General features: G+C 43.9%; 1 protein-coding gene across 1 annotated transcript in view; it reads left to right on the forward strand.

Annotated features, from left to right (window-relative positions):
• The first annotated feature begins 2,470 nt into the window (after positions 1–2,470).
• Positions 2,471–26,969, forward strand: part of LOC122556191 (mediator of RNA polymerase II transcription subunit 12-like protein) — a 168,641-nt gene continuing 144,142 nt past the window's right edge. The window contains exons 1-6 of the mRNA XM_087993931.1: positions 2,471–2,515; positions 4,061–4,205; positions 4,357–4,475; positions 10,679–10,822; positions 16,087–16,250; positions 19,513–19,644. Coding sequence (XP_087850057.1) covers positions 2,471–2,515; positions 4,061–4,205; positions 4,357–4,475; positions 10,679–10,822; positions 16,087–16,250; positions 19,513–19,644 — 749 coding nt within the window. The remainder of the gene's footprint in view (positions 2,516–4,060; positions 4,206–4,356; positions 4,476–10,678; positions 10,823–16,086; positions 16,251–19,512; positions 19,645–26,969) is intronic.

The following is a 26,969-nucleotide window of genomic DNA, read 5'->3' on the forward strand; positions in this document are numbered from 1 at the left end:
GAACTAAGGCTGTAATGAGGTCAGAAGCTGAGTGGCCCTGGTGGAACGCAAACTGGGAGTCACTGAGCAGATTATTGCTGAACAGATGCTGCTTGATTGTACGATTGATGACCCCTTCCATCACATGACTGATGATCGAGAGTAGACTGATGGAGCAGTAAGTGGCCATGTTGGATATGTCGTGCTTTTTATGTACAGGACGTACTGGGGCAGTTTTCCACATTGTCAGGTAGATTCAAGTTTTGTAACTGTACTGGAAAAGCTTGGCTTAGGGAGCTGGATCAGTGGTGCTGGAAGAGCACAGCAATTCAGGCAGCATCCGAAAAGCTTCGAAATCGACGTTTCGGGCAAAAGCCCTTCATCAGGAATAAAGGCAGTGAGCCTGAAGCGTGGAGAGATAAGCTAGAGGAGGGTGGGGATGGGGATAGAGTAGCATAGAGTACAATAGGTCAGTGGGGGAGGAGATGAAGGTGATAGGTCAGGGAGGAGAGGGTGGAGTGGATAGGAGGAAAAGGAGCTGGGCAGGTCGGACAAGTCCGGACAAGTCAAGGGGATCATGTTGCTGGAGGTTAGAAACTAGGATGAGGTGGGGGAAGGGGAAATGAGGAAGCTGTTGAAATCCACATTGATGCCCTGGGGTGAAGTGTTCCGAGGCGGAAGATGAGGCGTTCTTCCTCCAGGCGTCTGGTGGTGAGGGAGCGGCGGTGGAGGAGGCCCAGCACCTCCATATCCTCGGCAGAGTGGGAGGGGGAGTTGAAATGTTGAGCCACGGGGCGATTTGGTTGATTGGTGCGGGTGTCTCGGAGATGTTCCCTAAAGCGCTCTGCTAGGAGGCGCCCAGTCTCCCCAATGTAGAGGAGACCGCATCGGGAGCAACGGATACAATAAATGATATGAGTGGATGTGCAGGTAAAACTTTGGGGCCTCCTTCACCGCCGCTCCCTCGCCACCAGACGCATGGAGGAAGAACGCCTCATCTTCCGCCTCGGAACACTTCAACACCACTGATCCAGAATCTGGTTTCCAGCATCTGCAGTCATTGTTTTTACCTTGGCTTAGGGAGCAGCAAGTTCTGGAGCACAAGTCTTCAGTACTATTCCCAGAATGTTATCAGGGGCCATAGCCATTTCAATGTCTACAGCTGTTTTTTGATATCACGAGGACTGAATCAATTTAGCTGAAGACTGATATGACTCAATGCTGGAGGCCACTGGAGGACGGCAAGATGGATCATCCACTCAGCACCTCTGGCTGAAGATTGCTGTGAATACTTCAGCTTTATCATTTGCACTGATGTGCTGGGCTCTGCCATCATTGGGGATGGAGGTTTCTCTAGTGAGTTGTTGAATTGTCCACCATCATTCTCGACTGGATGTGGCAGGACTGCAGAGCTTAGATCTGATCTGTTGGTTGTGGGATCACTTAGCGCTATTGATCGCTTGCTGCTTGTGCTGTTTGGCATGCTTCTGTCCTGTTTGGTAGCTTCACATGGATTCTCTTGAATATCTAGGACTAGGGTCTTGGCATAGGTCTCAATGCTAATTAAAAGGACCTGAACCGGCTACATTAGCACCTTTGAATTTGGAGTGCAGGTGAAACTGAGGGGTTTCTTGCTGTCAGTTATTCATCTGTTACTTGACTGAATGTTCTGCTGGTACAGCTGTATATTTGGTTAACAGGGCATTTTGCAGGGACTTGTAATCATTTTGTCCACTACCCAGAGTGGATTGGGATTATTTGATGGGAAGCACTCTCACCTTTTTTATTTAAGTCGAAACTGTGTTGCACCATGAAGTTAAAAACCGACTGCAGCATTTCTGGTAGGGAGTCTGTGAGTACCAATGGGAGAAAATGAGGACTGCAGATGCTGGAGATCAGAGCTGAAAATGTGTTGCTGGAAAAACGCAGCAGGTCAGGCAGCATCCGAGGGAATTCCTGATGAAGGGCTCTTGCTCCTCGGATGCTGCCTGACCTGCTGTGAGTACCAATGGTCAGCAAAAAATTGGCAAACCTTTTCAACCTCAATAGTGCAGCGAGAGTAAATCTTCAAGATACGATCAATGTATGTTCTTGAAATTCAACCGCCAGTAATTTTTTTTAAGTTTTAAAGATTAAAAAAAAATTGCTTTCATATGTTTTCAATTGCTCTTCTTGGAATAGTATCAAAGAATAATGCAACACAGAACAAGACCATTCGCTTCACTGTTTGATTTGATTGATTATTGTCTCATGTATCTAGGTACAGTGAAAAGTTTTGTTTTGCATTCAGTACAGGCAGATCATAGCATTAGGGTCATTGAACAAACATGAGAGTGTGGCACTGGAAAGACACAGCAGGTCAAGGCAGCATCCGGGGAGCAAGAGCCCTTCATCAGGAATTCCCTCGGATGCTGCCCGACCTGCTGTGCTTTTCCAGCACTCCACTCTCGACTCTGATCTCCCACATCTGCAGTCCTCATTGAACAAAGCGATGAATATAGTGTTACGGCTGCAGAGAAGGTGCACAAAGAACGAGGTCAGTATTAAATTTGAGAGGTCCTTTCAGAAGTCTAAAAACAATGGGGAAGAAGCTGCTCATGAATCTGCTGGAACGTCTGTTTAAACTTGTGTATCTTCTGCCCAACGGAAGAGGTTTGGAAGAGAGTATAACCAGGGGTGGGAAGGGTCTCCCACTGAGGCCTTCCTGAGGCAGCGAGACATATAGATGGAGTCAATGGATGGAAGGCAAAAAGAGTGGTGCTAGGAAAGAACAGCCGGTCAGGCTGCAGCTGAGGAGCAGGAATGTTCCTGATGAAGAGCTTATGCTCAGAACATCGACTCTCCTGCTCCTCGGATGCTGCCTGACCGGCTGTGCTTTTCCAGCGCCACACGTTTTGACTTTGATCTCCAGTATCTGCAGTTCTCACTTTCTCTCAATGGATGGAAGGTTGACTTAGTTCCAATGCTAGCTGTCACATAGAACAATCCAATTAATCTCCTGCCTTTTCCTCATAACCTTGCACTTTATTTCCTCTCTCACTGGAGGAGAAGCTTTGGCATATGACTGCCTTCCAGACCACTATCTCTGTAACTATAGAATAAGTGTTGCAGGTGTAGCCTGCTGTGCGGGTTTCTGAGATGTTTCTTTTTCTTCCTCTTCGAAACATCTTAACTACAGCCCTCTGTCTTTCTGTGAAGTGCTGCGGAAATTGGGGATGTGACATCTCGGGCAACACGAGCCAAGCATACCTCAGCCCTAGACTTGATTGTGTTGTCTTGAGTCCTGAAACACAAAGACAAGGTCTCAAACGGAGGATTGGGCCTCTGTATGTGAACTGCGTTTGTTGTCCTGGGTACCACAGTGCATAGAAAATTGAGAGATATGGTAGTTCTGCTAATCAACCCAATTATTGTTGCGTGACAGTCATGTATTGTTCTTGACCGTGGTTTGGACAGCTTGACAATGCCAGTATCTGTCGCCATTTCCCAAATTGCCCTGGAACTGAGCAGCTTGCTATGTTTCAGAAGGCTGTTCAGAGCCAATTACATTGTTGTGGGTCTGGATTCACGTGTCGACTAGACCGAGTAAGGATGGCAGATTTCCTTTTCTGAAGGAGCTCAGTGAGCCACATGGTAATCAATGATTAAGTCATGGTCTTCATTACTGAGGCTAATTCCAATTCCAGATTCTTTTTGTGGGATTTAAACTCCACCAGTTCCCTTGGCAGCATTTGATGCTGTGTCCCCAGAGCATTAGTCTGGGCCTCTGTATTACACACGCAGTGGCAATAACACAATGCCACCATCTCCCTGTTAACAATTACTTTGCAGGAGCATCACTCCAGAAATAGTTTGTTATGAGATACTGACTTCAATATTAAACATTGACTGTCATAATTATGGGGTCTAATTTCTTCTTGTTCATTGATTATCCTGTTTAATATAGATGGATTACTAACATTTGCACACAAGGGAGATTCCATGCGAATATGCTAAGCAATGGAATTTAAATGCCAACGTATCGGTTACCATAATAGACCTTGTATGGATTTGGTTAACATGCCTTACTCACTAACCACAGGATGAGACTTCAAGTCACGAGTGCAATCAACGAATCATCCTTCTGTATGGAGTGGGGAAGCAGAGGGACGAAGCCAGGCATCAGCTGAAAAAGATTATCAAGGATATCCTGAAAATACTGAACAAGAAAAGTACAGCAGAGACCAGTGAGTCACGTTTTATTAGCATTAGCTGCATGCACAGTTTCACACTGAATGTTAATTTTGTTTTAAAAACTCCTCTTGATAAAGTGTTGCTGCATCTAATAAGCTTGTGTAACTAATGTATTGTTTTTAACCCATCCTCTTGTCTGTGCAGCTGGTGATGAAAGTCAAAAGTCGAAGAGGACCAAACAGGAAGCCCCTCTAACCCTAGAGACAATTTTTGCCAAACTTCAGCAGCTCTCCTATTTCGACCAACACCAGGTGACATCTCAGGTGCGAAAGTGCTGTTTTCTGGTCTCGCTTCTGTCTACCAATAACAGTAGGATGTTTGAAAAGGCAGAGCTCTCTATTGAAAGGAATAGTTCAGTGAATGGATTCACTCAAGGCTTAAGCGAGGGAGAAAGTAATAGCAGGTTATGGTGATATGGCAAAATGGAGAGGGCTGGAAGAAGGCTGCACATTTGGAACATCATAAAAACAACATGGATCAGTTGGGCTGAATGGCCTGTTGCTGTGCTGAAAACTTAAAGCAAAAGCATGCGGACACCATCAGTGGAAGCAAGTTAACAACTAAGACTTTCTCTTAGCTTTGTTTCCACATTGGATTTGATCCCTTAATTAGCATTCTCTGGTCAGTCTCAAAATATCTGCATTCTGGAATTTTCTCCCGTTCAACAACACTCGATAGTGTGAACTGCCTACTTTTGCTGATACATCTTATGACCTTGTGACTTGTGTTTGGCACAACTAGAAAATTGGGCCTAAAGTTTCTTGACAAGAACCCAGAACGAATTAGGGCACAATCTGGCCATGATTTTCTGTTCAGGGACTGCTGCACTGAGACATCTGCATCCAGATGAGTTTTAGAAACACAAGCACACGTTGACGGGTTCAGAGTTACCAGGCCAGCATCTAAACTACTTTCTGCCAAGTCGAGGACTCCCACTAAGTGAAGGATTTGGGATTCCTGACTCATTGTTGAAAGCCTTAAGCATGACTTCCACACCTTCAGGTATAAAATAATGTGGCTTGTGTATCAACATAGGAACTAGAAGCAGGAGTAGGCCATTCAGCCCTTCGAGCCTGCAACACCATTCAATACAATCATGGCTGATCTCATCTTGGCTTCAACTCTACCCTCCTGCCTACTCTCCATAATCCTTCTATCCTTTGCTAATTAAAACTCTGTTCGTCTCCTCCTCTAACTTATTCAGTGTGCTGACATCCACCGTACTCTGGGGTAGTGAATTCCACAGATTTATGACACTTTGAGAGAAGTCATTCCCCCTTGTCTCTGTTTTATTTTTGTCACCCCTTATCCTAAAGGCATGACCTGTCAACCTAGTTTGCCTCATGTGGGGAAAACATCTGCTTTACGTCTACTTGTCAATCTTCTTTCGCATGTTATATTAGATCTTTGCTCATTCGTCTTGACTCTCATGGGGATAGATCTAAAGTGCTTAATCTCCTCTCCTAAGACAAGCCGTTTATCTCTAGAATGAATCAGGTGGACCCTCTGTGAACTCTGTTCAATGAAATTACATCCTTCTGCAGATACAGGGACCAATACTGTATGCAATACTCCAGATATTGCCTCACCAATACTTTGTCTAATTGGACTGGCAGTTCCCTCAGCTTGCATCGTCTACACTTATTGTAGATGATTAGAGAGGGAGTAGGGCTAATTGGGCTGCTCTTTCAGAAAGAATGGGCTGAATGGCCTCTTTCCTTGCCTTCGGGCAGCACAGTTGTTCAGCGGTTTACACTGCTGCCTGACAGCGCCAGGGATTTGGGTACAATTCTAACCGCGGGTGACTGTCTGTGTGGAGTTTGCACGTTCTCCCCATGTCTGTGTGGGTTTCCTCTGGGTGTTCCAGTTTCCTCCCACAGTCCAAAGATGTGACCTATATGGACTTCAGTAAGGCGTTCGACAAGGATCCCTGTGGGAGACTCGTTAGCAAGGTTAGGTCTCATGGAATACAGGGAGAACGATCCATTTGGATACAGAACTGACTCAAAGATAGCAGACAGAGGGTGGTGGTAGAGGGTTGTTTTTCAGACTGGAGGCCTGTAACTAGTGGAGTGCCACAAGGATTGATCCACTACTTTTCTTCATTTATATAAAGTTTTGGATGTGAGCATAAGAGGTATAGTTAGTAAGTTTGCAGATGACACCAAAATTGGAGGTGTAGTGGACAGCGAAGAAGGTTACCTCAGATTATAGAAGCAAAGAGTTCTTTTGCAGCTGTACAGGGCCCTGGTGAGACCGCACCTGAAATATTGTGTGCAGTTTTGGTCTCCAAATTTGAGGAAAGACATTCTGGCTATTGAGGGAGTGCAACGTAGGTTCACGAGGTCAATTCCCAGAATGGCGGGACTATCTTACTTTGTTTGGGTATATACCTTTCAAGGATACGTTGTATACCCTTGCGTTTAAAAGGCTGAGAGGGGATCTGATTGAGACGTATAAGATTATTTAAGGATTGGACACTCTGGAGGCAGGAAGCATGTTTCCGCTGATGGGTGAGTCCCGAACCAGAGGACACAATTTAAAAATAAGGGGTAGGCCACTTAGGACAGACTTGAGGAGAAACTTCTTCACCCAGAGAGTGGTGGGTGTGTGGAATGCTGTGCCCCAGAAGGCTGTGGAGGCCAAGTCTCTGGATACTTTCAAGAAAGAGTTGGATAGAGCTCTTAAGGATAGTGGAATCAAGGGTTATGGGGATAAGGCAGGAACAGGATACTGATTGAGGATGATCAGCCATGATCATAATGAATGGTGGTGCTGGCTGGAAGGGCAGAATGGCCTACTCCTGCACCTATTGTCTATTACAACGGGACCTTGATCAGATGGACCAATGGGCTGAGAAGTGGCAGATGAAGTTTAATTCAGATAAATGTGAGGTGCTGCATTTTGGGAAAGCAAATCTTAGCTGGATTTAATGGTAAGGTCCTAGGGAGTGTTGCTGAACAAAGAGACCTTGGAGTCGCAGGTAGACTGGATAGTGAAGAAGGCATTTGGTATACTTTCCTTTATCGGTCAGAGTATTGAGTACAGGAGTTGGGAGGTCATGTTGCGGTTGTACAGGATATTGGTTAGGCCACGGTTAGAATATTGCATGCAATTCTGGTCTCCTTCCTATTGGAAAGATGTTGTGAAACTTGAAAGGGTTCAGAAAAGATTTACAAGGATGTTGTCAGGGTTGGAGGATTTGAGCTATCGGGAGAGGTTGAACAGGCTGAGGCTGTTTTCCCTGGAGCATCAGAAACTGAGGGGTGACCTTATAGAAGTTTATAAAATCATGGATAGGGTAAATAGACAAAGTCTTTTTGCTGGGGTGGGTCAGTCCAGAACTAGAGGGCATAGGTTTAGGTTGAGATGTAAAAGAGACCTAAGGGGCAATGTTTTCACACAGAGGGTGGTGTGTGTATGAAATGAGCTGCCAGAGGAAGTGGTGGAGGCTGGTACAATTGCAACGTTTAAGAGGCATCTGGATGGGTATATGAATAGGAAGGGTTTGAAGGGATATGGGCCGGGTGCTGGCAGATTGGACTAGATTGGGTTGGGATATCTGGTCCGCATGGACAGGTTGGACCGAAGGGTCTGTTTCCATGCTGTACATCTCTATGATTCTATGTATAGGTGAGACGAATTGGGCCATGCTAAATTGCCCATAGTGTTCAGGGCTGTGTAGGTTAGGGGTAAATGTAATGTGGAATGCGTTTGGGCCGGATACTCTTCAGAGGGCCGGTGTGGACTTGTTGGGCCGAAGGGCCTGTTTCCACGCTGTAGGCATTCAATGAAGTAAAGTTTCGTGATTTTTATTTGGCTATTTTCTTCAGACTCAGTCATCCCCGGTTAGCTGGCTTCTGGATTAGTGGTGCTGGAAGAGCACAGCAGTTCAGGCAGCATCCAAGGAGTTTCAAAATCAATATTTCGGGCAAAAGCCCTTCTTTTGCCTGAAACATCGATTTCGAAGCTCCTTGGATGCTGCCTGAACTGCTGTGCTCTTCCAGCACCACTAATCCAGAATCTGGTTTCCAGCATCTGCAGTCATTGTTTTTACCCGGTTAGCTGGCTGGCTGTTTTGGAATGATTCAATAAGCTCTTCATATCTTGTTAAAGTGTGGTTAAGTGTTGCTAACCATTTCCCTGAGCAGCTAAGTGCCTCTGTTCTTGATGCCTGAGGTGTAACTGTGTGAAGTTTTGTTTCAGATTCTGACTGCAGTGATTGTGAACTGTGAGATGGCCTAATTTAGTAGCTTCTACCACCAGGTTAATGATACAGGCAAAGTGTTAGTTTCCACTGAAATATATCATTATCCCCATTTTAGATTGTGCTGTATGATATTAAAATCAATCTCTTCCCACTTTATAACTCCATTAGGGATCCTAGATTTCCCCCTTCAAACTCCAGGCCACAAAACAATCTGAAGGATTTAGGTTCCAGTGCCAATATTAAGGTCTGTACTTCAATTTCAAATTGCTATTTATGTGCAGCAGTCCCACACAAAAATCATAAAGTCTGGATTAGGATCATGAGTAGGCCATTCAGTTCCTGGAGCTTGCTTTGTCATTATAGATCATGGCTGATCATCTACTTTAGATTAGATTAGATTAGATACCTTACAGTATGGAAACAGGCCCTTCGGCCCAACAAGTCCACACCGACCCTTCGAAGAGCAACCCACCCAGACCTATTCCCACCTTATATTTACCCCGGACTAACGCACCTAACACTATGGGCAATTTAGCATGGCTAATTCACCTGGCCTGCACATCTTTGGATTGTGGGAGGAATCCCACTCAGACCCGGGGAGAATGTGCAAACTCTGGACAGACAGTCCCCCAAGACAGGAATCGGACACGGGTCCCTGGTGCTGTGAGGCAGCTATGCTAACCACTGAGCCACCGTGCTGCCCACTTTCATGCCATATTCCAGCTTTATCCCCATAATTCCTTTATGTCAGTAGTAACTAGAAATCCATCGAGCCCTGCCTTGAACTTATTTGATGACTGAGCTTCCACAGCTCTCTGGGGTAGAGCATTCCCAAGATTCACCACCCCTCTGTGGTTTCTTCTCACAACAGTCCAAAATGGCTTACGCTTTATTCTGAGACACAGGCAGGGGAATCCTTCCTGCGTCTATTCTGTCTATCCCTTTTAAGAATTTTGTATGAGATTGCCGCTCGCTGTTCTAAACTTCAGAGAATACAAATCCAAACTCCTCAATTTCTTCTTGTGTGTCAGTCCCACTATCCCAGGATTCCATCTCTCTCTCTCTCTCTATGATAAGTACATCCTTCCTTAGGCAAGGGGACTAGAACTACACACAGTATTTCAGGTATGGTTTTGCCAGTGTTCTATAGATTTGAAACAAGACTTCTTCTCTCCTGTAAATAGAAAAAAAATAGTGCGGATGATAGAAATTTGAAACAAATGCAAAGAACTCTTTAAAACAAAAAACTCAGTAAATCTGAAGAAGAGTCACGCTGGACTAGAAACGTTAACTTGTTTCTCTCTCCACAGATGCTGACACGCCTGCTGAGTTTCTCCAGCATTCAAATGCCATTAAACCTGGATGGTTGTAAACATTTCTGTCAGTATTTGTGGACAACCTTTGCAATCTTGGAATCTAAGTAGCACTTTTGAAAGAAAACTTCAAGCCCTTGTTAACTGTTCATTTCGTTTTAATTGACATGAGGAGAGTACTTTCGTGGGAGAACATTTGCACATAGATACATTTTCTGCAGCCACACAGGAAATTAATTAGTGCCAATGACTGTAGTTGCTGATGGGGACGGGATAATGTTTGTGTGCACATCTGCCTCTTTACATGAAACCATTTCAAAGGACTGTGTTGAATCCCAGTGTATCTATATCGTGATTTCTGACACAAGAGGCACATGAAAAGTTAACAGTCTTCCCCAGAGTTGTCTTTTGAGAATAATAGATGTTTCTTTATATAGCTTCGATTTCTTGTCATTCAGGAGGTATTACTTACATCAAGGCTTTGAGATTGTGTACATATGGATATGTACAATTATTTAAACAGCAAAACCTCCTGCTCTGGCAGGAGAAATCTTTCAATATGTTTGTACAAGATGATGGGAAATGAAACACATTTATTTAATAGTGATTTTAACCAAATTATTTTTACGTACATGGCTATTAAAATTAAATAAATCATCTGGCTCCAATTAAAACTGGGTTGTTTGACCTTTTTGAAGTCTTCAACTCATTGCCACTGCCGTCTGTCCTCAATTCAATTTTGCTAAAACCTTTTAATGTAGTGTTCCAATGACTGCATTACAGTGCAAAAGTTCTTGTCTACCCTCCTGGTGGAGCCAGAGGTCTCGTCTGTATAAACAGCCTGGAAAGATTTCGAACTCAACTAATTTCCTATAACTGGAAATGCTATTTTACACTTATTGGGAGGAGAGGAAAAACCCATTAATTTTAAATCTCTTTCCAGATTTCCAGTAATGTCCTGGAACAAATCACTAGCTTTGCCTCAGGAACTTCATACCATCTGCCTTTGGCTCACCACATCCAGCTCATTTTTGATATGATGGAGTGCGCCCTTAATATCAATGGCCTGATTGACTTTGCAATCCAGGTGAGGTTATAATAACAGGTATGTAATGCATTCAAGAACATTTATGAATAAACCACAGATGGGGGAGAAAGTTATGAGACCCCTGAATATTACCCTGATGGTTAAGGATGTCATCCAGTTTTCCAGACTGTGAACAGCTGTGATTGAACACACCCTTGACCCCTTGTCAGTCCTCACACAATTACTTATGCAACAGATTTCCTTTTCTTTTATCTCCGTAGAGGAGAGCAGGGATTTGGAAAGGCTGTCCATGAATGCAGCTGTGAGAAATGAATTTACTTAAAAGCAGTGTTGATTTGGTATGCATAATGCAAATGATTTACTCTGAAGAGCTAAAGATGTAGGCTGTTGTTGTTGCCGTTCAGTCCGTGAAACCTGATTAAATAGCTTGCTTGACCCTGCCCAAAATGGAAACAAAATATCTAAAATTTCTGGATGAGTTGCTAAATTGTGACTCCCTCTGCCTTTGTGGGTGGATATTAAGGCACTCACACCATTGATCCGTAGAAGAGTAGGGCGATCTTGGCAAATATACGTTCTCTCAGCCACCATTAGTAAGAGTGTTATGACATTGCCATTTGAGAGAGCTTGCTGTGCATTAATTGGTTGCTATTTTCTCCATATTGCAACAGTAGTACTATTTACAATTAACTTCATCGTCTGTAAAGAAATTTAGGATGCTCTGGGGTTGTGGAAGGTGCTATATAAGTGCAAAGTTCTTTACTTTATGGGACAGGTCTTATTAAAACAACTAAAAATGAATTGCATTCCATTATAAATGAATAAACATATTTTCCAATTAAACCAGGAAGACGTTTTCTGAGCAGGTTAGTCACAGAAAAGAATGTTGAATTATTGGAGCTTTTCATTTCGAGCTTACCCAGTTATAGAGTCATAGAAATGTATAACATGGAAACAGACCCTTCAGTCCAACGAGTCCATGCTGACTAGATATTCTATGTAAATCTAGTCCCATTTGCCAGCACTTGGCCTATATCCCTCTGAACCCTTCTTATTCATATACATATCCAGATACCTTTTAAATGTTGTAGGTGTACCAGCCTCCACCACTTCCTCTGGCAGCTCATTCCATACACGCACCAACCTCTGCGTGAGAAAGTTGCCTTTTATAGCTTGCCTCTCTCACCTTAAATGTATTCCCTCTCGTTCTGGACTCCCCAACCCTAGAGTGCCTGTTTACCCAATCCATGATTTTATAAACCTCTACAAGGTCACCCCTCAGGGAAAAAAGCCCCAGCCTGTTCAGCCTCTCCCTGGAGCTCAAACCCTCCAACCCTGGCAACATCCTTGCAAATCTTTTCTGAACCCTTTCTAGTTTCACAACATATCTATTTAAGACTTGCATTGTTTTAAGTTCATGTTGTAACAGGCCTGTTTTATAAATTTATACTTTACCCCACATTTTTGATGGGTCAGCCATTTTGCTTTATATAAAGGGTCAATGAGGGAAACTCTGACCAGATACTAGAGGCAATAGAAGTCCCATTTTCATTAAGTATTTCCTTTGACTTTTGTTCATCATTTTGGAGCAGGATTACATCTCTCTCCGTCATTTTCTGTTCTGTTTACTTTTTCCCCTTTCCTCTCCTGAAGGAAATGTCTTTGGCTGTGTCCTAATTCCACAACATCACGTGACCATTGCAAATACAGAAACCTGGATGGTCAGTGCCAATGTTAGAGATGGCACAGGGTAAACAGATAAATGACCCCTAACCTTTCTGGGCTCTTGGATGGGAAGTCTTTCCAGCAACAGTTTCCAAAAAGTGAAAACAGCAGGAGTCCAGGACGATTCTGTCTCACATCCTTCCCTGGCAGTGCTAAGCCGATTACCACAACTGCTGAAGGTCAAATTGACCAGTTCAGTGCCGACTGGCTATCGAACCTGTCACCTTGCAGCATGTGTGAATTAGTGGCAGAATGAACTATCTCGGGAATATAGTCAAAATTGAAAGGTCGTTTGGTCAGTTGTGATTTGATGCTCTGTTACATCCAGTGTGGCGAAGTGTTGGCACAGAATGAGGCCATTCTGCACCCCCCCCCCCCCCCCCCCCCCCACACCAAGCCGGTGGCTGCTGAATATAGTGCTATCCAATTAGTCTCACTATTGAACCAGAAAAACCCAAGGAATGCTGGAAATCAGAAACACAAGCACAAATTACTGGAAACACTAAGCAGGTCTGTCCGCATCTGTGAAGTGAAAGCAGAATTAACTCCTTGTTCAGAACTGAGGGTCACTGGACCCGAAACGTTAATTCTGCTTTCTCTCCTCTGAGTTTTTCCAGGAAATTCTGTTTTAGTCTCACTCCCAGTGTATTTTCGTTTCCTTTTCGCAGCCATACACCAGGCTTGTTTTTCACTGTCCTTTAATGCAGTACATTAAACACTGGCTTAGTGGTTAGCACTGCTGCATCACAGCACCAGGGTCCCAGGTTCGATTCCAGACTTGAGCGACTGTCTGTGTGGAGCTTGCACATTCTCCCTGCGTCTGCATTGGGATTTCCTCCGGGTGCTCCGGTTTCCTCCCGCAATCCAAGGATGTGCAGATCAGGTGGATTGGCTGTGCTAAATTGCCCATAATGTTAGATACATTAGTGAGAGGGCAATGGGTCTTGGTGGGTTACTCTTCGGAGGGTCGATGTGGAATGTTTGGGCCGAAGGGCCTGTTTCCACACTGTCGAGAATGCAATCATCCTAGATTATCCACATGCAGGAAAATATGACCCTTGACTCCTGCTACCCTTTATTTCCATTGTTAAAACCTACGATGATTTGAACCTCTCTGCTAAATCTCCCTTTGCCCTTCTCTGCCCTAAGGCGAACAGGGCCATGTATGATCACGTGAAACAGGAGCAGAATTAGGCTATTCGCCTCCTTTGTGTTCACTCTGTCATCAATACGTCAGAGGTCACATGACACTGGGTTATAGTCTAACAGGTTTATTTGAAATCGCAAGCTTTCAGAGAGCTGCTTCGTTGTGAGGTGAAGGAGCTTCACCCAATGAAGGAGCAGCGCTTGGAAAGCTTGTGATTTCAAAGAAACCTGTTGGTCTATAACCTGGTGTCATGTGACTTCTGACTTTGTCCACCCCAGTGCAACACTAGCACCTCCACAACATTCAATAAAAGCAAGACTGACCTGTTTGAGTTACAGATTCCCACTGATTCCCGATAACCTTTTGATTTTTTCCCCATCTGACAAGAATCTATCTTCGCCTTAAGCATATTCAATAACTCTGCCTCCACCATATTCTGAGATAGAGTTTCAAAATTGCACAGGGCTCTGAGAAAAACGATTCTCTGCATCTCTGTCCTAAAAGAGAGATCCCTCATTCTTGAACAGTTCTAAGTAATCCACAAGGGAAACATCCTCTTCATATCCCCTTAATAAGACCATTCAGCATCTTATATACAGTCGGTTCTGATATAACGCAAAAGTTCTGCTCTCATGTGATCTTGTGTAATAACAAAATCGCGCGATAGCCACACCATTAGAGCCAGAATTGCATTATAGCCAATACAGGTAAGGAAAGTTCACAATCTACAAAGAACGGTCAAAACTCTTCAATCATGTTGAAGCTAATTCATATTGAAGAAACATGCGTTGTAACAGAACTGACGGTGCTTCAATCATGTCACCCCTCCCCCCTCTAAACTCCAGCTGAAACAAATGTAGTGTGACCTGCCCATCCTTGTAAAACAACCCACCCATTCTAGATATTAATCTCATAAACAGTCACTAAACTGCATTATGTTCTTCCTTAAATAAGGAGAGCAAACCTCTACATTGTATTCAATGTATTACTTGTATTACTTTTATGTTCAAGCTTTCTCATAATAAAGGATTTAATTTAATTACTTGATGCACTTGTGTACTAACTTTTGTGTCACATACACTCGAACACCGAGATCCCTCTGCACCTTAGACTTCTGCAGTTGTTCTCTATCTAAATAATATCCGGCTTTCTGATTCCTTCTACAAAAGTGAACAACTTCATGTTTTCTCACATTATACTGCATCTGCCACATTTTTGGCCACTCAATCTACCTACATCTGTTAACAACCTCTTTATTGCCATTTTCACAACATGCTTTGCCTCCGCTCGTCTCAGTTATTAATAAAAATTGTTAAAAGCTATGTCCTTTGGGCCCGGTGGAACTCCACTCATTACATCCTGGCAATCAGAAAAGACCCCTTTGAGCATTAGCCTTGTTTTCTCTTAGCTGGTCAATCTTCTCCCCATACTAATATGTTTCCATCTACACCATGAGCTCCCATATGGTGCACTTTGTCAAAAGCCTAATGGAATTCCAAGCGTAGTACCTCTCAAGGCTCCCCTTTATCCATGGTCTGTGGTAGTAGATTAGATTCACTACAGTGTGGAAACAGGCCCTTTGGCCCAACAAGTCCACACCGACCCTCCGAAGAGTAACCCACCCAGACCCATTTCCTTCTCACTAATGCACCTAACACTATGGGCAATTTAGCAAGGCCAATTCACCTGACCTGCACATCTTTGGACTGTGGGAGGAAACCCACGCAGACACGGGGAGAATGTGCAAACTCCACACAGACAGTCGTCCGAGGCTGGAATTGAACCCGGGTCTCTGGTGCTGTGATAAATAATACCACTTCTAATAAATTGACTAAAAATGGTTTCCCTTTTGCAAAACCTTGCTGACTTTTCCAATAATTTTAAAATCTTGTAAGTGCTCAGAAACAATCTTCTCCCTAGTTGATCATAGGGAAAGGCATTGGAATCAATGTCGAGCTAATGTCGTGTAGCCTCCTTCTCACCTCCTTCCCTTGAGTAAAGGAGTTCCATTTGCTATTTTCAGGATCTGGAGAATTTAGGAAAATTTACAACAATACTTCCATTATATCAGTAGCCACAGTTTTTAAGATCCTATTTCACTCTTCAGATAACTAAAGTGCCACATTCCCAGGACAAAACTAGAAATTGCTGGAAAAGCTCAGCAGATCTGGCAGCATCTGTGGAGAGAAATCAGAGTTGACGTTTTGGGTTGAGTGACCCTTCCTCAGGCCATGCCTCATTCACGGTACCATTCCGGCAAACTGCCTTTGTAAGTCCTTTCCCAGCTGTCGTAATCATTCCTAAAGAGAGATGCCCAGATTTGGGCATAGTACTGTACTCCAGCTTGAATCTTATTTCACTTACGATTGTTTAACATGTACTAATGATATAATTTATGCTCTGACCTTGTGTATTTTGTTCAATGTCTCAGTTACTGAACGAACTGAGTGTAGTGGAGGCGGAGTTGTTGCTGAAATCCTCGAGTCTGGCTGGGAGCTACACCACAGGACTGTGCCTGTGCATCGTGGCGGTGCTACGACGCTATCATTCTTGCCTCGTGCTCAACCCCGACCAGACGGCACAAGTGTTTGAAGGGTGAGGAGTGGTGTTTGAGCCTTTGCAGACTCGTGGTAAAGTTGGTTGCAGTGGTCAAGGTGAAGCTTAGTTTGTTATAACCAGGTTTGTGCAGTTCGGGTCAGGCCATCACTCAGCATAGTTAACAGCGGAGCTCAGTGATCAGATTTGGAATGGTTCTAAGCATTGAATTGACCATTTACCTTATATAACCTCTGCTGGTAAACAGTCACTGTTCGTCATTTAAACCCTTGTTGGACCTCTGTCTTCTTGCTGACTGCTGGTTTTTTCAATCTTTCTGCTGTAAATATTCAACCATGTAATTACTTCCTTGTTGACTGTCAACATTCTGTCTGTTTGGTTGGTTTTCATTCCAGCCACACCCAGATTATCAGATTAGATTGATCCTGAATCATTGCATCCTGGGTGCATTGCCCTTTTTGTGGTCTTTTGCACAGTCAACCAGTCTCTGAGAAAGTGAGGACTGCAGATGCTGGAGATCAGAGTCGAAAAGTGTGGAGTTGGAAAAGCACAGCATCCTCGGATGCTGCCTGACCAGCTGTGCTTTTCCAACTCCACACTTTTCGGCAGTCAACCAATCTGTCTTACTCCAATATCCCTCCTTCCTGATGCCCATCTGTCTGTCTCATGCCCACCTGAGCCAAGGAAGCCAAATCATCGCCAGTGACTTGGTGGTTATACCATAAGCACAATTGCTGGTCCACTTTGCTCTTTAGTGTTATGCTCCTGACATCAGTTTCACTTCCCTGTTCTCACTCTGAGCTCCACAATTGGTGTTGTACTGTTTGCATTCCAGTTCAAAATGAATTGCTAATTAGCTCGCATTTCTTGCAGCTAAATATTTGAGCTATCAGTTTGGTTCTTATTCAAAGCTCCATACCTTAAGCCAGACTGGCTCCTCACTCAAACAGCCTCTTACATGTTGGGATCTACTCCCTGCTCTTGGAACTTGTTCTCTGTGCCACCTTCCATTCCATAGGATCCCTTGACTCATGTGGAGCTGTTCCAGTGTCTTATTTACTAATACTGGCTGATCTGTCCTCCCTGTCACTGAGTCCCCAATTCCCAACGTATCATTTTCAAAATGCTCATCCTGATTTATAAATCCTCCCCACCTTCCTTATCCCTTTGCAATTGACTCCCATCCTACAGAGTAGTTAGCATACTCCACCCCTCCGTCTCTTAGATTTTATGTGTCTTCCCTCCCTCACTGTCGTGGCAGTGTCTTCAATCTTCAGATCACACTCCTGTGTTCTAGAATTAACTTCCTTAAACCTCCTCTGCCCTAAAGCCTTGTTGCTTTTGTCATATAAGGCGAATGTTGATAACAAGGTGACGTATAACACTGCCGTCAGCAGCCACATGATCTCAAGATTCTGAAGAGAGGATGGAACAGCGTGTGTCAGAGTTTCAGATGGGTGGATAATGGGGAAAGTGTTTGTTGGAACTCAGGAGAGTCAGCCGATAGTCACCCTTTGGTGAGGCAAAGTCCCACCCAGATGCAGCAGCATGTCAGGAGTGGAGACAGTACAGTCTATGAGAACAGTGTCTCAGAATTGTAGGATTGGACCCCCAGGGTCCTAAACCTCAGGGAAGCCCAACCCATAAGGACTGACCAGCTTTTGGTGACATTAGTAAAGGCCGATCAAACTGCCTCTCTTTCACAATCTCCTTCAAATTTAACCTTCTTGGTCATCCCCATTGGTCAAAGCCCACATCCCAGTTTTTTTTTAAATTCATTCATGGGATGAGAGCATCAGTGGCCAGGCCAGCATTTATTGCCCATCCCTAATTGTGAAGAGTCAACCACATTGTTGTGGGTTTGGAGGCCAGACCAGGTAAGGATGACAGTATCCTTCCCTAAAGAACATTAGTGAACCAGATGGGGTTTTCCTGACAATCACCAATGGTTCATGGTCACCATTAGACTCATAATTCCAGATATTTATTAAGTATAATCTGCTATGGTGGGATTTGACCCCATCTCCCCAGGACATTACCTTGGTTTCTGGATTAACAATCCAGCGATAATACCATTAGGCCATTGCCTGCCCAGCATTCTATCTAATCCTCCTGTCCCTCTTTTAACTGATGTACTTTGTAACATTTTGTTACAGTCAAGCAGGCCCCGGGATCACTCCCATTCCAGCAGTCAGTACTGCCTGTAGAACAGCCTAGCCTTTGAAAGCTGTAAGAAAATGCTGCCCCTATCCATCCAGGCTGCGTATTGTATGAGGCAGTACTTGTGCACAGATATTTCAGAGAGAAATGTATCGCACTATTTCTGGCTCCTTGTGCCACTCAACGCATGCATTTTGGGACGTTACCAAATGAGGCTGGGTACTACATAAATGCAGGTCTCCTCTATAGTTGGCAACAAGTTTTAAAAATTCATGCCCTGGTGACAGGAGAGTGAAAGCCCTGGGTGTTTTTGTTGCTGTATTCTGGTCTTGGTGTCAACCGGTTGAAGCTGGGTTCAGAGGCTGGCCTGGAAACATTGTCCTAGCCAAGGGAGTCACTAAGATTCACTGTCTTTTCAAAAATTTATCCACGGGACGTAAGTGTCGCTGGTTGGACCAGCATTTATTGCCCCTCCCTAGTTGTCCCTGGAGAAGGTGGTGAGCTGGCTTCTTGAACGGCTGCACTCCATTTGGTGTAGATTAAACCCTCAATACCATGAGGGAGGGAGTTCCACGATGTGACCCAGTGACAAAGATATACTTTCCCAGTCAGGACAGTGAGTGGCCTGGAGGGGAAACGTGCTAAGCTCATTGTGAATGTGGTACTGCCTCGTCATCGATATTCTCTGAAACCAGAGGGTATCTGGGACAAAGTGTAAAACAGCTCAAGGAAGAAAATTTGTATCTATTGTGAAACAGATAGGGCAGGTGCCTTGCTAATTTTGCGTCTAATCCCATGTTATTGTCTACCAATGTCAATGAAGAACCAAGTCAAGTGTGGTGTCAAGCCAGCAGTTCACCCAATCCAATGAGCTTTGTAGGCAGCAGTCTGGGCTGAAATTGCAATGTGTTGGTTTGGGACCAGAACACTGGTGTTATTTGGATGACGTTGGGTGGTGGGGTGGATGTACCTCTTTCGTTAACATTGCAATGGAGGTCAGCTCTCACTTATTCTTGGAAATGCTGCTGCTCAAGCCAACGGTTAATGGCCTTCCACTAAAATGGGGATACCTGAACGGTCTGTTTCTTTCATTCTGCTGTCTGATCCTTCCAACTTCCTGTCTGTATCCTCTCTCTTGCAGGCTGTGTGGGGTAGTAAAGCATGTTGTCAATCCTTCAGAATGCTCCTCTCCCGAAAGATGCATTCTGGCCTACCTGTATGATCTTTATGTATCTTGCAGTCACTTAAGAAGCAAGTTTGGTGATCTTTTCAGGTGAGTACTTAAAGTCCAGGACCTAAAGGTTCCTTCTCTGGGCGGCTGGCTGATCTTTTCATACATATAAGCTTTTCCTCTGTTAATATGTATTCAGCACCAAGTGTTACTTGACAAAATAAGCAAATCAGAAATGTGCAACAGCTTGGTTAGAAGTTTTCTTTAATTTATTCATTCCTGGCACCAGTGTGTTGCTGGCTAGGCTGGCGTTTATTGCCCATCCCTGATTGCCCAGAGGGCAGTTAAGAGTCAACCACATTGCTGTGGGTCTGGAGTCACATGTAGGTCAAACCAGGTAAGGACGACAGTTGCCTTCCCTAAAGGACATTAGTGAATCAGGTGGAATTTTCCAACAATCAATTCATGGATCTGACTAGATTCTTCAATTCCAGATGTTTAATTCCACCATCTGCTGTGTCAGGATTTGTACCCGAGTCCCCAGGACATTACTTGGGTCTCTGGATTAACAGGCCATCGACTCCCTTGAATACCCAAATAATAATTCCTGTTGAGACAGCTTCCTATTTTGTTTCAAATTGAATCTTAATAAGGGTGACGTAGATTGAAAACATGTATTTTGATAAGTGTGTTGACATATTTAAAGATAGTGGAACTTAGGGACTTGCATGTGACTTCTAAGCTATGGTAAAATAGTTGATGAGTGAGTGCTGTGAAGACCTTTGGGGTTTGGAGCCACTGTCGTGGAATGTTCACCTCCAGACCATCATACATTTTGCCGATTCACCGGCGTTATGTGATCCAGCGATAAACTAAGACAGGGCTATTTCTTTGTTTATCATCTCTAGGGGGTTTTGAGATGTCGTGAGATAGTGAAAAGCCATGCAAGTACTGCATTCTTCCAGTGTGTGTTGCAAAGAGATCAGGGAAAAAAAAATCCTATCAGTCAACATAATCTCTTGTGATTAATTTTTAAAGGGGCCCTGGAGTGTGACACAAATTTCTGGGGGGAAAAAAAAATCACAATTAATTGAATTGTGCTAATTGGAGCTTGAGTTCCCTGAAGCCTCTCTGCTCTGGCTTCAATTAGAATTTCAAATCTTCTCCCTTTCTACACCCAGAATTTCCAGGCAATCTGCCCAAAACGTTTGAGGCGACATGTTGCGACTGTGACGTTCTTTTGTTGTGGTGGTTGAGCTCTGTTTTCAAGCTGTGTATTAATGAGATTCAGCAGAGTTTAATTTGACATTTTAGATTGGAAACATCAGCCCAGCACAACTGCTAATGACATGACATTGAAACATTTTAAAACACCGTCCTGTAGTTCTCCTGTTCCCACAGGTTCTATCTCTTGTTCCTCTCCAGTTTCCCCATAGACTTAAGTCCGTCTTTGAAAGCAAACTTGCATCCCATATGTCTTTAAGTCTTTTCTTTTTAAAATCACCACCAACTAAATGTTTGTTATTCAAATTGAGCCAGATATCTCCCTACTTTATTGGGTACAACAAGATCAGTGAATGACCCAGGGTAAATCATCTGTCAGTGAACCTTTCCCCCCTCTCATTTACACTCCCACACTTGCTTGCTTTCTTCACTCTATTTCTCTCTCACTCTTTATATTTCTGCTTTAGTTGTTTGCCACATAGCAATGATCTGAGGAACGACAGAGATCAGCACCTGGAGCAGTGAGGATGAACCTCTGGCCTGTGTTTTCACTTTGCAGATTACATCGATATCAACCTTGCATATGGCCAACCTTGCTAATAACTTTGTTAAAGTTTGTTGAGTTTTGTTTATTTTAGGCATTCCAAAGACTCCAGGTGATTGCAAACATGTTTCTAGCTCGCTCAGGGCTTTTCACCATTGTTAAGAAAGCAAATATCCTGTACTCCACATTGTGAATTTCTTCAACTGCCATAAGAACTAGGAGCAGGAGTAGACAATCCAGCCCCTCTAGTCTGCTTCACCATTTAATATAATCATGGCTGATCTTATCTTGGCCTCACCTTCACTTTCCTACCTGTTCTGCATAACTTTTTAACACATTACTGATTAAAAATCTATCTCCTCCTTAAATTTATTCATTGTTCCTACGTCCACATCACTCTAATTTATTGCATTTCACAGATTCTTAACCCTTTGTGTGAAGTAAGAAGGATTTATTGGTCTGAGAGGGAGTACAATGTAGGTGTACATGAATGATACCTAGACTTCAGGGATTAAGTTATGAGGAGAGATTATACAAATTTTAGGCCTGTTTTCTCTAGAAATTAAAAGGGTAAGGAGTGATCTGATTCAAGATAGTAACAGGAAAAGACAGGGTAAGTAAAGATGAACAATTTCCAAAGGTTGGGTGTTGTAGAAGTAGGTGGGGGATATTGTCTGAGAATAAGGGTCAGACTATTGATAGTGGGAGCTGCAGAAAAAAAAAAGTGGGCGGCACGGTGGCATAGTGGTTAGCACTGCTGCCTCACAGCGCCAGAGACCCGGGTTCAATTCCCGCCTCAGGCGACTGACTGTGTGGAGTTTGCACGTTCTCCCCGTGTCTGCGTGGGTTTCCTCCGGGTGCTCCGGTTTCCTCCCACAGTCCAAAGATGTGCAGGGTCAGGTGAATTGGCCATACTAAATTGCCCATAGTGTTAGGTAAGGGGTAAATGTAGGGGTATGGGTGGGTTTCGCTTCGGCGGGTCGGTGTGGACTTGTTGGGCCGAAGGGCCTGTTTCCACACTGTAATCTAATCTAATCTAATCTAATCTATTCAGGAGAGATGTTAAGAAGCACTTCTACACATGAAGTGTGGTAGATGTTTGGAACTCTCTGTCACAAATGACAGTGGATGCAGTATCAGTTGTTAATCTTAAACATGAACTTGATAAATTTTGATATGTAGGGGTATTAAGGGATATGGGCCAATCGCAGGTTGGTTTGGTATAACAGGCGTTTCATCAAGGTGAATTGGCGATAATGTGTTTGTCAAATCGTGGATGCCGTTCCAATAATGCAAACTTTTGACAGAACAGGGATAGCAATTTTCTCTAGTGATCTTCTACAAGGTGATTTTCTCTAGCGGTTTTCCCCAGCAAGATTTTCTATAGTGTGAGGTTGCAGAAGAACATAACTGTCACATTTTAGCAGAGCGACCTGTATGTAGTTACACCAAGCATCAGCCATGATCACAATGAATGGTGGAACAGGCTCAACGGGCTGAATAGCCTACTCCTGTTCCTCACCTTTGCTTTATTCTTGCCATTCCTTACTTCTGACTTCTTGTACTAGATTGCTCTGCGAGGTGAAACATCCACTCACTGTCTATTTTGTCAATGCCCATTAGTAACTTACATACCTCGATTAGATTTTATCTCCTCTTTCTAAGCTCTCGCAAGTATAAGCCTAAACTGCTCAATCTCTCTCCTAAAACAGGCCTTCCATCTCTGCAGTTAGTCTAGTGAGCCTTCTCTCGGAACTGCCAGGAGCAAAAACAAAATTCTGCTGTGTGTTTCTATGCATTATGCATGTTTTATATGAATTTGCAGGATATGTAAACTGAAATGACTCCACAGAGGCTGGTATCCCGTCACCAAGTCATTCTTTAGATTAGATTACATTACAGTGTGGAAACAGGCCCTTCGGCCCAACAAGTCCACACCGACCCGCCGAAGCGTAACCCACCCATACCCCTACATTTACCCCTTACCTAACACTACGGGCAATTTAGCATGGCCAATTCACCTGACCTGCACATCTTTGGACTGTGGGAGGAAACCGGAGCACCCGGAGGAAACCCACGCAGACACGGGGAGAACGTGCAAACTCCACACAGTCAGTCGCCTGAGACGGGAATTGAACCCGGGTCTCTGGCGCTGTGAGGCAGCAGTGCTAGCCACTGTGCCATTTACATGTTGAGAGTCCCTGACACTGACTCAGTTTTTTCAGAGCCAGCTCTGAGCGAACAGAACCTCTGACACTCCTGTTTATATCTGTCAGCCAGGGCTCCCTGATTGGGGCTGTTAATCTGGTCCAATCATGGAACTTGTATTCTATGAGGTCCACCTGGCCTACCTCGTTACAATATTACATAAACATTATATGCTTTCGTATGCACAAGCCTCAGGAAAGCCTGTTACTAGAGCTTCTGAGACTGGAACCTTTATTGTTTTCTCTTTTCCCTTCTGGTACTGAAAAGAAGAAAGGGCTTTTTTGGGTTCTGCTTTCCAGGTGTAGTATAGCAATATTCACCATTCAAACTTTATTGAATTTATGCCATTATTTTACCACATGAGAATGAAGCGTGACTGCTTTCATTTCCCGTTACCAAAGAATCCTAACAGTGTGGAAACAGGCCCTTCGGCCCAACAAGTCCACACCCACCCTCCGAAGAGTTTTCCCCTCGGATCTATTCCCCTGCTCTATTACTCTACATTTCCCCTGACTAATGCACTCAATCTACACATCCCTGCACACTATGGGAAATTTAGCATGGCCAATTCACTTAAGCTGGATTGTGGGAGGAAACCGGAGCACCCAGAGGAAACCAACGCAGACGCGGGGAGAGTGTGCAAACTCCATGCAGACAGTTGCCAGAGCTGGAATCGAACCTGGGTCCCTGGTGCTGTGAGGCAGCAGTGCTAACCACTGAGTCACCCAACCAGAGATTCTCCAATCCTCTTTTACTTTAAGGCTTATTCATTGACATGTGCACCAATAAATTACCTCCGAAATACTTTTTAAAGTCATCTTTACAGCAAAAGGAATCGCTTGTTCGTTGTTAATAGGATAAAACATCTGGCAAAGGATCTATGTTTATTTAAAAACTGGGATAAAGAGAAAGGAAGCTGGTTCTTGCTTCCTCCCTGTAGGGATTTAAATTGCCATATTTGCTGAAAAGAAAATATTGATTTTGGCACATTGTCTCTTGTCACATATATTGCATCTACTTCTACAGTGTGAAAGTGACCAGCGGCTCAGTAATTGAATACGCTTCAGTTCCAGATACAATGTCATACAGAACTACTCACTTTGGCCAAACTTGATGTCCTTTTTGTCTCAAGTGGTCATGATTAATTCTGTTACCCACTAATTTTCAAAATTTGCAATGCTTCACCTGGAGGAGGGAGGATTGCAACATCCAATCTGAGAAAACATTTTTCAAGTCAACTTATTCTGATTACTTTTTGGTTTAATTCTGAAAGTAAGGACTTGAATAGTGTAGATATCAATTCATGCTCACTTGACGTTATGCGTAGTCAACTTGCTCCACACTATACTCTATCTCCAGAGTTTTGTCCACTCACTTAACCTATCTCTTGCTGTCTGCCACTCCCTATGTGAGCAAGTTGTGCGGTCTGTCACTGTTAGGGTGCTCTGCTGAGCACAGAGTTCAGGAGTAGGAGATACACTGTCTCTTCCAGCCCCCACCGCCCCGCCCCCAACTCAGTGAGGCACAACATGCAACAAATTGCAGGAAACAAAGTTGATTAGGGATAGTCAACATGGCTTTGTGCGTGTGAAATCATGTCTCACAAACTTGATTGAGTTTTTTGAAGAAGTAACAAAGAAGATTGATGAGGGCAGAGCAGTCGACGTGATCTATATGGACTTCAGTAAGGCATTCGACAAGGTTCCCCATGGGAGACTGATTAGCAAGGTTAGATCTCATGGAATACAGGGAGAACTAGCCATTTGCATACAGAACTGGCTCAAAGATAGCAGACAGAGGGTGGTGGTGGAGGGTTGTTTTTCAGACTGGAGGCCTGTGACCAATGGAGTGCCACAAGGATCGGTGCTGGGTACACTACTTTTTGTCATTTACATAAATGATTTGGATGCGAGCATAAGAGGTACAGTTAGTAAGTTTGCAGATGACATCAAAATTGGAGGTGTACTGGACAGCGAAGAGGGTTACCTCAGATTACAACAGGATCTTGACCAGATGGGCCAATGGGCTGAGAAGTGGAGTTTAATTCAGATAAATGCGAGGTGCTGTATTTTTGGAAAGCAAATCTTAACAGGACTTATACACTTAATGGTAAGGTCCTAGGTAGTGTTGCTGAACAAAGAGACCTTGGAGTGCAGGTTCATAGCTCCTTGAAAGTGGAGTCGCAGGTAGATAGGATAGTGAAGAAGGCATTTGGTATGCTTTCCTTTATTGGTCAGAGTATTGAGTACAGGAGTTGGGAGGTCATGTTGCGGCTGTACAGGACATTGGTTAGGCCACTGTTGGGATATTGCATGCAATTCTGGTCTCTTTCCTATTGGAAAGATGTTGTGAAACTTGAAAGGGTTCAGAAAAGATTTACAAGGGTGTTGCCAGGGTTGAAGGATTTGAGCTACAGGGAGAGGCTGAACAGGCTGGGGCTGTTTATCCTGGAGTGTCGGAGGCTGAGGGGTGACATTATAGAGGTTTACAAAATTATGAGAGGCATGGATAGGATAAATAGACAAAGTCTTTTCCCTGGGATCGGGGAATCCAGAACTAGAGGGCATAGGTTTAGGGTGAGAGGGGAAAGATATAAAAGAGACCTAAGGGGCAATTGTTTCACGCAGAGGGTGGTACGTGTATGGAATGAGCTGCCAGAGGATGTGGTGGAGGCTGGTACAATTGCAACATTTAAGAGGCATTTGGATGGGTATATGAATAGGAAGGGTTTGGAGGGATATGGGCTGGGTGTTGGCAGGTGGGACTAGATTGGGTTGGGATAACTGGTTGGCATGGACGGGTTGGACCAAAGGGTCTGTTTCCATGCTGTACATCTCTGACTCTATGAGGTAATTGGCAAGTAGAAACCAAAAGAACTGTGGATGCTGGAAATCAAAAACAAAGCTGGAAATTGCTGGAAAATCTGTGCAGGCCTGGCAGCATTTGTGGAGTGAAATCAGAGTCAATTCTTCAGCTCCAGTAACCCTTCCTCAGAACGCTCATTCTGAAGAAGGGTGACTATACCTTAACCATTAACTCCCATTTCTCCCAACAGATGCTACCAGACATACTGAGCGTTTATACCAGTTTCTGTTTTTGAACATGGAACATAGAAAAGTACAGCACAGAATAGGCCCTTTGGCCCACGATGTTGTGTCGAGGTTTAATCCTAATGTAAAATATAGTAACTTAACCTCCGCACCCCTCAACTCGCTGCTATCCATGTGCATGTCCAGCAATCACTGATATGTCCCTAATGACTCTGCTTCCACCATCACTGCTGGCAACGCATTCCATGCATTCACAACTCTCTGTGTAAAGAACCTACCTCTGAAGTCTCCTTTATACTTTCCTCCTAATATCTTTAAACTATGACCCCTTGTACCTGTCAATCCTGCCCTGGGGAAAAGTCTCTGGCTATTGACTCTGTCTATTCCTCTCATTACCTTGT

The sequence above is a fragment of the Chiloscyllium plagiosum genome, unplaced genomic scaffold, assembly GCF_037043375.1.
Source record: "Chiloscyllium plagiosum isolate Xiang-an unplaced genomic scaffold, Cpla_swu_hap1 HiC_scaffold_13, whole genome shotgun sequence".
Lineage (NCBI taxonomy): Eukaryota > Metazoa > Chordata > Chondrichthyes > Orectolobiformes > Hemiscylliidae > Chiloscyllium > Chiloscyllium plagiosum.